Raw genomic sequence first — 13,779 nt, 5'->3', positions numbered from 1 at the left:
TTGAGTCTCATTGGAAGCTATTTATTTAAAGCCATTAGCAGAAACAGGCAGTAGACACTCATCATTGATCTTGAAGAGATTAGATTCATTAGCTTTATTTGCCACCTATGCATTGAAATATCAAAACATACAGTGAAATGTGTCATTTGCGACAACAACCAACATAGCCCCAGGATGCGCAAGAGTCAGCTTTCAAGTGTTGCCTTGCTTCTGGTGCCAACATAACATGCCCACAACTTGCTAACCCTAATTCTTACGTCTTTGAAATGTGGGAGGAAACTGGAGCACCTGGATGGGACAATGTGTAAACTCCTTATAGATAGTGGCAGTATTGAAATCCAATCTTATAGCTGATGCTGTGAAACATTATGCTGAGTGCTACACTACCATGCTGCTCACTCAGAAAGCATCCCATTAAAATATAGCAAGCTCTGTAACATGCACTTCCTCCTTTTTTTCTTAACTTGGTTGCTGTGGCCCACTTATTCAGTGATATCCTTTCACCCTACTCTCAAATTTACCTGGTCCATTTCTGACACCTCTCTCCCCTTTCTTGATCTTCCTGTCTCCATCTCTGGAGACAGCCTATCTACTGATATCTACTATAAGCCTACTGACTTTCACAGCTACCTGGGCTATTCCTCTTCCCACCCTGTCTCTTGCAAAAATGCCATTCCCTTCTCGCAATTCCTCCGTTTCCGCTGCATCTGCTCTCAGGATGAGGCTTTTCATTCCAGGACGAAGGAGATGTCTTCCTTTTTTAAACAAAGTGGCTTCCCTTCCTCCACTATCAACTCTGCTCTCAAACACATCTCTCCCATTTCCCGCACATCTGCTCTCACCCCATCCGCCGCCACCCCACTTAGGATAAGGTTCCCCTTGTCCTCAGCTACCACCCCACCAGCCTCCGGGTCCAACGTATAATTCTCTGTAACTTCCACCACCTCCAACGGAATCCCACTACCAAGCACATCTTTCTCTCCCTCCCCTCTTTCTGTTTTCTGCAGGGATCACTCCCTACATGACTCCCTTGTCCATTCGTCTTTCCCATCCCTTCCCACCGATCTCCCTCCTGGCACTTATCCTTGTAAGCGGAACAAGTGCTACACCTGCCTGTACACTTCCTCCCTCACCACAATTCAGAGCCCCAGACAGTCCTTCCAGGTGAGGCGACACTTCATCTGTGAGTCGGCTGGTGTGGAATACTGCATTCGGTGCTCCCAGTGCGGCCTTTTATATATTGGTGAGACCCGACACAGACTGGGAGACTGTTTCACTGAACACCTACGCTCTGTCCTCCAGAGAAAGCAGGCTCTCCCAGTGGCCACACATTTTAATTACACGTCCTATTCCCATTCTGACATATCTATCCATGGCCTCCTCTACTGTCAAGATGAAGCCACACTCAGGTTGGAGGAACAACACCTTATATACCTGCTGGGTAGCCTCCAACCTGATGGCATGAACATTGATTTTTCTAACTTCCGTTAATGCTCCTCCTCCCCTTTTTACCCCATCCCTGATTTATTCCACCCCATCCTTTTTCTCTCTCTGCCCATCACTCTTTGCCTGTTCTCCATCTCCCTCTGGTGCTCCCCTCCCCCTTTCTTTCTCCCTAGGCCTCCTGTCCCATGATCCTTTACCTTCTCCAGCTCTGTATCCCTTTTGCCAATCACCTTTCCAGCTGTTAGCTTCACCCCACCTCCTCCTGTCTTCTCCTATCATTTCGGATTTCTCCCTCCCCCTCCTACTTTCAAATCTCTTACTATCTTTTCTTTCAGTTAGTCCTGACGAAGGGTCTCAGCCTGAAACGTCAACAGTGCTTCTTCCTATAGATGCTGCCTGGCCTGCTGCATTCCACCAACATTTTGTGTGTGTTGCAATAATATCCCTGTCAGCCAGAAGCTCTGATCTCATCAAATTAGCTGAACAACCTACATCAAAATCTTCTCACTGCAAAATTTTTTATTGAGTTTTTAAGCTACATAAAACTTGGAAGTTGGAGGCTAAACTATTATATTTACTCTTAATATTTTAACAGTGGTATATTTTGAAGTATTTGAAGGTATCACAAAGCAGTAATTATACTTTATTACCTGTTGAAACATTTTACCTTGTGAAATAAAATCACATTTCAAGGGTTCTTTTCAGTTCAATTGTGTAATAGTAGCAAAAGGTGAATGTTGCACTATAACTACAATCTGTTTATTTCTATTTAGGCTATCAGAAAGGGAGCACAACGATTAAAAATACCTTTTGAGTAATGTTTGCTTGTTAATAACTTGAAGTTCTGTAATTTAAATCTGAGGTATAATCAACGTTAATAATCTTTTCATAACTGCTTTTGCTTTAGCTTGAAGACATCATCTGCTGAACTTAAGAAAATACTGGCAAATGGGCAGGTAAGTGTTGGAAAATTACAGTATGTTTAATTGATGTGTAATTTCCTACTAATCTGCTGAGAATAATAGTGGTCTTATGAAGCATACTGGAAACTGCAGATTCATTTTACATTTTGGATACTGTCTGAATATAAAGTAACATGCCTTACTAAATAATGAGCAATTACTTTGTATTTGTTTTCAGCCCATGAACTTCCAAAACAATCATCCAAAGTCAATTCTTGTCTTGGCTAAATTCCCATTCTCCACCTGTACAAGATAATACAAGGCATAGATGGAGTTGGTAGCCGGAGCCTTTCTTCCAGAGTGGCAATGGCTAATACCAGAGGCATAATTTTAAGGTGATTGGAGGAAGTATAGGGGGGATGTCAGAGCTTTTTTTTATGGAGACAGTGTTGGGTGCATGGGATGTGCTGCTAGGGGTAATTATAGAGGCAGATACATTATGGACATTTAAAATACTCAAACAGGCAATGGATGAAAGAAAAATGGATGGCTCTGGGGGAGGGAAGGGTTAGATTGATCTTGGAGTTGGTTAAAAGTTGGTACAACATCATGGGCCGTAGGTCTTGTACTGTGCTTTACTGTTCTGTGTTCCATACAGTCCAACTCCTGCACGACTGTTTTGCATCAAGACCACTCACCTCTCCTTTCTTTTCTTGATGATTTTCACTATATGGTGTAAAGAATAATGCAATGATTACAAAGTGGATTGAAGTAATATACAGAAGTAAAGTTCGAACAATCAATTATTTTTATCTGAACCAGGTGATAGGTTTAGGACACTCATACAGTCACCTGCAAATTATTGTTTAATGTTGTGCACTCTATGAAGAATCTGCATCAGGCTTATTATCACTGATATATGTCATGGGGTGTGAATTTAGTCCACTGCTCTACTCTGTATACACATGACTGAGTGGCTAGGCATAGCTCAAATACCACCTATAAATTTGCTAACGATACAGCCATTGTTGGTAGAGTCTCAGGTGGTGACGAGAGGGCGTACAGGAGTGAGATATGCCAACTAGTGGAATGGTGCCGCAGCAACAACCTGGCACTCAGTGTCAGCAAGACGAAAGAGCTGATTATGGACTTCAGGAAGGATAAGACGAAGAAACACATACCAATCCTCATCGAGGGATCAGAAGTGGAGAGAGTGAACAGCTTCAAGTTCCTGGGTGTCAAGATTTCCGAGAATCTAACCTGGTCCTAACATATTGATGTAGTCATAAAGAAGGCAAGACGGCAGCTATACTTTATTAGGGACTTGAAGAGATCTGGCATGTCAACAAATACACTCAAAAACTTCTATAGTTATACCGTGGAGAGCATTCTGACAGGCTGCATCACTGTCTGGTATGAAGGAGCTACTGCATGGGACTGAAAGAAGTTGCAGAAGGTTGTAATTCTAGTCAGCTCCATCTTGGGCACTAGTCTACAAAGTACCTAGGACATCTTCAGGGAGCGGTGTCTCAGAAAGACAGCATCCATTATTAAGGACCTCCAGCACCCAGGGCATGCCCTTTTCTCACTGTTACCATCAGGTAGGAGGTACAGAGCCTGAAGGTACACAGTCAGCGATTCAGGAACAGCTTCTTCCCCGCTGCCATTCGTTTCCTAAATGGACATTGAAGCTTTGGACACTACCTGATTTTTTTTAAATATACAGTATTTCTGTTTTTGCACATTTTTAAAATCTATTCAATATATGTAACTGAATTACTTGTTTATTATTTTTTATTTATTATTATTAGTTTTTTCTCTCTCTGCTAGATTATGTATTGCATTGAACTGCTTCTGCTAATTTAACAAATTTCACGTCACATGTCGGTGATAATAAACCTGCTTCTTGATTCTGATTCTGATTTGCTGTTTTATGGCAGCAGCTCAGTACAATACATTAAAAATATTGTAAGTTACAATAGGAAATATATATAAAAATTAGTGCAAAAAGAGAGCAAAATAGTGTTCATGGACAGTTCAGAATTCTGATTGCAGAGGGGAAGAAGCTGTTCCTAAAATATCGGGTGTGTCTTCAGGCTCCTGTACCTTCTCCATGCTGGTATTAATGAGAAGAGGGCGTATCCTGGATGGTGAGGGTCTTTAATGATGTATACAGGTTTCCCCCGCTATCCGAAGGTAGAGCGTTCCTATGAAACCGTTTGTAAGCCGAAATGTCGTAAAGTGAAGAAGCAATTACCATTAATTTATGTGGGAGAAATCTTTGAGCGTTCCCAGACCCAAAAAATAACCTACTAAATCATACCAAATAACGCATAAAACCTAAAATAACATTAACATATAGTAAAAGCAGGAATGATATGATAAATATACAGCCTATATAAAGTAGAAATATTGTATGTCTGGTGTAGTTTCACTTATCAAAATCAGGAAGACAGTGAGCCAAAATCGACTTGGAGAAAAAAAATCGGCACGTACACGCATGTGCATGTACATGCCTACGCACGTACACACATACACGCATGCGCACGCAACTGCCCGCACAAGGCTTCACGGTCATGGTAGTCTTTCTCGAGGTAAACACACTTATAATGCGGGCGTCTTTTTTTCGTAAAAGCGAAAATCCTCTTTGGCTAGCGAAAACAGGTACTAATGTAGGTCTTTGATAACAGTGAGCTGTCGTAAAGCGAATGTTCGAAAAACGGGGGCCACCTGTACTGCCTTTTTGGGGCATCACCTTTTGAAGTTATACTCAATAGTGGGGAGAGTTGTCCTCATGATTGAGTTGGCTGAGTCTACAACCCTTTGCCGCTTCTTGTACATTGGAGCTTCCACAACAGGCAGTGAAGCTAACAGTCAGAATGTTCTCCACTAAACATCTGTAGAAATCTGTAAGTGTCTTTAGTAACATATTGAATCTCTATAAACTCCTAACGAAGTCAAGCCACTGGCATGCCTGTCTCATGAATTCATCAATGTTTTGGGACCAGGATAAATCTTCTGAGATGTTGACACCCAGGAACTTGAAGCTCCTTATCCTTTCTACCACTGACCCCTCAAAGAGGACTGGTGTACGTTCTCCCAAACTGCTCTTCATGCAGCCAAAATCAATCAATTCCTTGGTCTTGCTAACATTAAGTGTGAGTTGTTGCAACACCACTGATCCAGCCAATGCATCTTACTCCTGTATGCCTCCTTGTTGCTATCTAAGCTTCTGCCAACAATGGTCTCATTGGTGAATTTATAGATAGCATTTGAGCCGTGCTTATTCATACAGTCATGAGTGTAGAACAGCAGGCTAAGCAACATCCTAGACATATGCCTGTGTTGATCGTCATCTATAAATATGAAGGTCATTATTGTAAGGTATTAATTCACTTTCTCCATATGTTCTGGATGACATGCTGAATAATTCTGGCATTTGCCATTCTTCCCAACGCCTGCAATTTTATTTGTAGTTCAGTTACTATGGAACGCTAAAATTTGATCTGGATTATTATTATACATTGGAAGTGGAGCATGTAGTAGCTTGGTTGTGGCCAAAAGATTCATATATAAGGAACAGCAGAAGAAAATTATGAAAAGGAAAATTATGTGATCATTAAGCAAATTGAACTGAGCTGTTAGATTTAAACACAAATCAAGAAATTTCATGACACATGTCAGTGATAATAGAACTGATTCTGATTCTGATCAGTAGATCCATTAATTGAGGAGACAAATCAAGTTAAGTTTATCGTCATATACGCAAGCACATATATGCACAAATGCATTGGAAAACGTATTGCAACAGCATTACGTGGTGCAGGATTAGAGACACAGCATTCAGAAAAGAAACAAATTATGCATAAATTTTTATAATAATTGTACAAGAAAAAATACAATTAGAACCACATAATAAAAGTTCATTGAAATGCAAAATAGTCATAAAGTTGCTATACTGAGATTGTGATTTGGGTTGTGCAGGTTAGTTCAAGGACTGAATCAACCAAACTTGAACATTTATATCGATTAGGATTCATAAGTTGTGGGCATGGAATCTTGGTGCTGGAAGTGTGGTGACACTTGCAGACTGTCCCCAGCACATCCTTGGATTGTGTTGGTCATTCTGCAAATTGCACATTTTGCTGTATGTTTTGATTGTACATGTTCCAAATAAATAAAGCTAAAGGTGATCTCTTCAAGTTACTTTCTTTATTACTCTTTTATGTTTAATCCAGTTGCAATTATAGCTTTGTAGTACTTTTATTTATGATAAAGGTATGCAAGTAGACTCTGTACACACACACAACTGCCCATTGTATCAGATTTATCTATTTATTTATTGAGATACAGCATGGAACAGGCCCTTCCATATTTTGAATCACATCGCCCAGCAACCCCTGATTTCAGGACAATTTACAATCACCAATTAACCTACCAATCATCTTTTGCACTGTGGGAGGAAATCGGAGCACCTGGAGGAAACCCACGTGGTCACGGTGGGAACGTACAAATTCCTTATGGCAACGGGAATTGAACACATGTTGCTGTACTGTAAAACATTGTGCTGACCACTACACGACCATGCCGTGCGAAGCTGAGTCTACTGGAGGCCGTAACCAAGTTAAGTTCAGCATCAAAGGAACTGGGAAATCTTAGAATTCTTTTTTTGAGGGAATATTTCTCTTAACCTGCAATAGAGCTTTGGCTGATTTACTACCTTTGAAATCCTTTTGCTGCATGAAAAAGTTTGTTAGGCAATTAGTTAATGAGCTACCAGACTTGGGATACCTTTGTTTGTGGAATTTCGCTGAAGCCATGTCTTCTATGTGATATGTGGATTAACTCATTTACTTTCCGGTAGAATGGGTTTAAAGTAAATCTACCACAGTGAGATAGAGACTGATGCTGTAATGAGTTATTATACAGCTGTCACTTCAGATGTGCCACCTAAATGCACCCAGTTCCTTTGGACTTGGACCTACCTAGTTTACAGTATAGAGTAGATTCCATAGCCTAGAAATACCAGGCACAGGTCAATGAACATAACATCATCTGCTTCATTAGCTTCATGTATATGCTGTTATTTCAAAGCCATATTTTTAACATGATTAAGCTGGCACTGATTTGTCAGGGTGGAAATTCAGCAATATTAAATTCATATTTAAAGCTAAGCCATGTGGTTAGGTGTAAAATATTGGCAATATTTTATTTAATGAAATTGCCAATGTAAGACTTTTTTTTGCCTTTAATGGTGTTAATCCCATGTTGCTTACAGTACAAAATGCTACAAATAGTCCATGGCTCAGCTAATTCTTTTCCAGACTATTTTGATAATTGCATTTGTCTAAGGTTTGGGCAAATCAGGGCTTTTGTACATAAGTGAAATCAGGTGTCAGCTCTACATAATCAATCAATCTCTCTCCCTCCCTCTCTCTCTCTCTCTTCCTTTCCCTCTCCCTCCCTGCTCTCATTGTTACTTTGTACACTCACTTGAATATACAGTGGCATGCAGAAGTTTGGGCACCCCTGGTCAAAATTACTGTTACTGTGAATAGCTAAGCCAGTAAAACATGACCTGATTTCCAAAAGGCATAAAGTTAAAGAGGACACATTCTTTAAAATTTTAAGCAAGATTACTTTTTTTAATTTCCATTTTTTACAGTTTCAAAATAGCAAAAAAGGAAAAGTGCCTGGAGCAAAAGTTCAGGCACCCTGCATGGTCAGTACTTGTAGCCAGCTAAGAGTCTTTCATTTCTTGTTTGGGGGATTTTCGCCCATTCTTCCTTGCAAAAGGCTTTTAGTTCTGTGAGATTCTTGGGCCGTCTTGCATGCACTGCTCTTTTGAGGTCTATCCACAGATTTTCGATGATGTTTAGGTTGTGGGACTGAGGGCCATGGCAAAACCTTCAGCTTGCGCCTCGTGAGGTAGTCCATTGTGGATTTTGAGGTGTGTTTAGGATCATTATCCTGTTGTAGAAGCCATCCTCTTTTTATCTTCAGCTTTTTTACAGACTGTGTGATGCTTCCAGAATTTGCTGGTATTTAATTGAATTCATTCTTCCCTCTATCAGTGAAATGTTTCCCGTGCCACTGGCTGCAACACAATCCCAAAGCATGATCGATCCACCCCCCTGCTTAACGGTTGGAGAGGTGTTCTTTTCATGAAATTCTGCACCCTTTTTGCTCATTGTGGCCAAAAAGTTCTGTTTTAACTTCATCAGTCCACAAGACTTGTTTCCAAACTGCATCAGGCTTGTTTATATGTTCCTTTGCAAACTTCTGACACTGAATTTTGTGGTGAGGACGCAGGAAAGGTTTTCTTCTGATGCGTCTTCCATGAAGTTTATAATTGTGCAGGTGTCACTGCACAGTAGAACAGTGCTCCACCACTTCAGAGTCTGCTAAATCTTCCTGAAGGTCTTTTGCAGTCAAATGGGGGTTTTGATTTACCTTTCTAGAAATCCTATGAGCAGTTCTCTCAGAAAGTCTTCTTGGTCTTCCAGACCTCAACTTGACCTCTACCGTTCCTGTTAACTGCCATTTCTTAATTACATTACAAACGGAGGAAACGGCTACCTGAAAACACATTGCTATCTTCTTATAGCCTTCTGCTGCTTTGTGGGCATCATTTATTTAATTTTCAGATTGCTAGGCAGCTGCTTAGAGGAGCCCATGGCTGGTGATTGTTGGGACAAAGTTTGAAGAGTCAGGGTATTTATAAAGCTCTGAAATTCGCATCACCTGGCCTTTCCTAATGATGACTGTGAACAAGCCATAGCCCAAACAAGCTTATTAAGGTCTGAGACCTTGGTGAAAGTTACCTGAGAGCTCAAATCTCTTGGGGTGCCCAAACTTTTGCATGGTGCTCCTTTCCTTTTTTCACTCTAAAATTGTACAAAACGAAAATAATACACTAATCTTGCTTAAAATGTTGAAAAGAATGTTTCTTCTTTAACTTTATCACTTTTGGAGATCAGTTCACCTTCTACTCACTTAACTATTCACAGTAACAGAAATTTTGACCAAGGGTGCCCAAACTTCTGCATGCCACTGTAGTTATTGATACAAGATATGTAGATCTATGCAACTTGAATTTACTAATATGATTGCTCTACATTGTCTACATATGAGGTCTGTACCATACAAAGGAAGGTTCTGTGCTTTTTACAGCAATATTGCATGATTAGCTCCCATGGACTTAAAGAAGTTATAAAGAGGATATTAAGAACAAGTTAGCAAATAATGTAAAACAACAGATAGTAAGAGCTTTTATACTCAAATGAAAATTACAGCAGCTAGAGAAATTTGAGAAATTATAAATAATTATTTTGTATAAGACTTCCTTGCAAAAGACGCAATAAAAACATTCCAATAATTTTAGATAATCAAAGGGTTATTGAGAAGAGAGGAAGTGAAGCCAGTTTCTTTCACTGAGGAAAAAAAAGGGTTGTCAGCAAAAACCTGGGTTATTCTTCTATCAGCTTTTTCTTCTTTTAGGTTTTGTGTTGAACATGAATGCACATTTAAATGCAGAGGTGTACATACTACACCTGTAAGAGGCATTTTCCTTTGCTTAGTCAATTACCAGTGACCTTGAGTTCTGATTTCTAAAAGTATTTACAGTTAACATTTGATGCTCTTGACTTATTTATGTACTAGTTTAGGCCAGTGGAGAAATCACATCAGTCTCATTCCTTCTGTCCTTCTTTCCCTATAGCCCTGCAAGTTATTAAATCACACATATTCTTATGCCACCTACCAGGACTAAAGGGTAGTTGATTAACCTGCCAGCTTTGGGCTGGTGGGAGGAGCCACTCAGCAGAAGCCCACATGATCAGATTGTTAATGTCACACTCTACACAGACGAGGACCCAAGGTCACGATTGAACCCAGACCCCTAAAGCTGTGAGGCAGGAGCCACCATATACTGTATATTATACCATGCTTATTTTGCTAGTTAAATAATTAAGCTCTATTTTTAAAAATGGAAGAAATTTCAGAAGATTCTTCCAAGAATAGTTTATTTCTAAGACCTTGTAGAGTATTGTAACACTATTACAACTCCAGCAACTTGGTTTCAATTCCACCACTTTCTGTAAGAAAGTTTGTATGTTCTCCCTATCACTTTGTAGGTTTCTTTCAGGTGCTCCAGTACAATACCAAGACGTAGGTTAATTAGTCACATGGGTGTAATTAGGTGGTTTGGGCTCATTGGGCTGGTAGGGCCTGCTGGTGAAATAAAATAAACAAATTGACTTTGTCTTTATTCTATCAACTAGCCATTTACTCATGTGAATAGGTCGAGTTAAATTAAATATTTAGGGGAACTATGGGTATGACATAGTGAAATATATTGCCAAGTAAAGCCTGTTGCTCCCAGTATTCAAAGTACTCTGTATAGTTCATTTTGGTTTGGATATTACTGATGATCAGATCATTTACTTTCATGTAAAATAGATATAGATCAAATAATTTAATTTTTTTATTACTGTCACATGTACCAAGGTACAGTGAAAAGCACAGCCTTATGGGACACCAGTGTGACAGAGGTGTTGTCGCCTGTCCTTACTGTTTGTGGTTTAGGTGTTGAATCCCACATTTGGAGATGAGTTTTCTTGAAATTATAATTGCAGACCAGTCAAAGGGCCAGTTGTACATTGTAAAAGTGGAATTTTTAAAAATATGTGAGTGTAGAAGCAGCAAACCAGAAATTTAGTGTGACTTTGTATTGAATACATTACTATTTGCTGAGTGTATAGCCAGAATGTCCAAGACAAATGGTGGCTACCATAAGTGGTCAGCTCCAGCATTGCATTCCTGAACTAATGGACCTTTCAATTGTTTTAAAGTATTTTAACAGGTGCTTTGAAAAAGTCTGTTACGTTTTTAATAATTGTTTACATGTAACTTACTGTTGACTTGTGCATTTAAATTGGTCACAGTAAATAGATTCTAATGGTGCTTTTAAGGTAGTGTGCAAAGATGAAGCATTTTAAGAGACCTTTGAGGAAGGAGGGCATCTGTCCATTGTGATCACGCTTGCTTATTAAGTTGTATTGACTGAGACATCTGTGTCACTGCAAATGAAAGATGCTTATTGATTTCCTAACTGCTGTTCACATTCCCCTCGCACTTTTTAGGATAAAAAGTTAATCATCTTGGATGCGTATTCATTCTCTGTGAAGGGAATGGGCTAAGCCTTTCTGGCATTTCATGAATCAAGTTGTTCAAGTTGAATGTGTCAAGCAGACAATTACCAGCTTGCTCTTTACGCCTGTCCCTTGATATCACCTGTAACAGAGTAGCCTAATGGAGGGATGTCCCCTTGACATTTGATAGTAGTGGCAGTGCTCCAATCTTGTTTGTTTGCCACAGAATCAATTCAGTACAATTCAGGACATAATATAACCAAGCATTAAAAATGTGCTATCTGGTAGTTTAACAAAATTACCAGTGACAGTTCAATATTGACTTCATATTAGATGTTAAAAAAAGTTAAAATTATGATTCTCCTGCTTGTCATTGGGAAAATCAGCTATTGACAGGTTGAAAATAGCTTTTTGCCGCGTTTCATTGACACAGGTTATGTGATATAAATATTTATTTCATATCTGTCACTCACTGGTAATGCCAACCATTGATTCCAGTATTGATAAAGTGTCAGTAGTTCATAAGAAGCATTTGCCCATATGTTTTTGAATTACTTGGTGCAGTACAAAATATTATTTGTTAGACCTCCTCCACTGCTCACAATATTCTTGAAATTGTTACTATAATGATGAAAAAACTGTAGGGATTGTTTTAACAAGTTTTTTTTTTAAATTAAAAAAATAAGCATATTGATATTAAATACAAAGAATTTTACATACATTAGATTGACTTACAACTAACTGTTGATAAATTTCATAATATTAAATAGTTGTTTAATAAATCAATTGTGGCAAATATATTTTGATATTAAATAGGGCTTTAAAAATCTTGTTATAATTTGGCAATCTTACAATATCAGGCATTTTGCCCCCCCCCCCCCCCCAACTATAAAATGTAATTTATTTCACCCCTTGTTGGTTTAGGTCAAAAGAGAAAGCCAATACTGTAGTAGGGTAGGTAATTGCTAGGTGGCATATAATGCTTTGAAAATGAGACTCCGGAGCTTGAGCAATTTGCTAGGATTGTCTTGAGATTCAATTTTAGTTAAAAAGTGTTGTGATAAATACATGGTATAATTTCTTCAGGTTTCTTACAATATATTGTTTAATTACTGTATGTAGAAACTTATTTTTATTTTGGCTCAGCTACGTTGTGTTTTGGTAACTGGAGATTTTTTTGTGGTTAATTAGTATGATTTTTATTGAGTGAGTGGCCACTATATTTACTCAATGAATTGCTCCCAGTTTGTAGGAAAAATCACATTTAACCCAAAGTGGGATTTTTTTGTCCCAAAATGCTTTTTGTACGATTATTAAATTAAATGCCTCAAATTGCTGCCATCATTGTTGAAATACAAGAAGCTCAGAACGCTTCCGTCCTATAGTTAAAACAGTATACAAAGTCCAGGTCTGTGGGAAGGTGCATTCTGCTGTTGCAGAGCTGGCACTTTTTACATTTGAAATTAATACTGTATGAAAAATTAAGTATTTTTACCAAACTCTTAGAGTGTACAATATTTTACACCTGTCTGAGATACTGGGCTACCATTGGGAAAAAAATGGAAAGATACTTTGTGGGCTGAATGGCCTGTTCCTATGCTGTAATTTTCTATGTTCTATGTTCTGTGCACGATAGCCTAGCGGTTGGCATAATGCTTTTACAGCGCCAATGACTCAAGTTTAATTCTGCTGCTGTCTGTTAGGAGTTCTATGTTCTCTCCATGACTGTATGGTTTATTTTGGTGCTTCTGTTTCTTCCCACATTCTAGAGACAATCGGGTTAGAGTTAGTAAGTTGTGGGCATGCTGTGTTGGCACCGGAGCGTTGTAACACTTGAAGGCTGTCCCCAGCATATTCTCGGATTGTGTTGGTGATTGATGCAAACAACTCATTTCACTGTATATTTGACAAGTGAGGCTAATAAAGCTAGATGGTGAGTGTGAGTTGAGCAGAACTGATAACTGCCATCACATCACATCGTCAGAAACAATGACAAATTAAGGAACACTCACAGATAATACCAGAAACATGGTAGGAATTTGAAAGAAAAACTGCAAAAAGATAGCAGTTTCTAATATTCAAAGCCTCTGATAAAGGAAGAAAAGTTCCAATGCCTTTTGGATGCTCAAGTAAGCGAATGAAGGTAGATAAGTCTGGGGATGTGTGAGTGGATGCTTGGTTTTAGAGGTGGGCTTTAAGTACTGTCCTCAAACATGAAAAGGAAAAGGGAAGAGTGGCAGGAGTCAGGGCAATGAGATTAATGAATTTAGAGAAGCATT

At 39.0% G+C, this 13,779-nt stretch overlaps 1 protein-coding gene across 3 annotated transcripts in view; it reads left to right on the top strand.

Annotated features, from left to right (window-relative positions):
* The window catches only part of map2k5 (mitogen-activated protein kinase kinase 5), a 311,788-nt gene that overhangs the window by 92,203 nt on the left and 205,806 nt on the right, over nucleotides 1-13,779 (top strand). For all 3 annotated transcript variants that reach the window (XM_073032634.1, XM_073032633.1, XM_073032635.1), the window contains one exon: nucleotides 2,354-2,402. In XM_073032634.1, the coding sequence (XP_072888735.1) occupies nucleotides 2,354-2,402 (49 nt within the window). The remainder of the gene's footprint in view (nucleotides 1-2,353; nucleotides 2,403-13,779) is intronic.

The sequence above is a fragment of the Hemitrygon akajei genome, chromosome 30, assembly GCF_048418815.1.
Source record: "Hemitrygon akajei chromosome 30, sHemAka1.3, whole genome shotgun sequence".
NCBI classification, from domain to species: Eukaryota; Metazoa; Chordata; class Chondrichthyes; order Myliobatiformes; family Dasyatidae; genus Hemitrygon; species Hemitrygon akajei.
The sequence above is the reverse complement of the archived record's forward strand: the minus strand, read 5'-3'. Positions and strand labels throughout refer to the sequence as shown.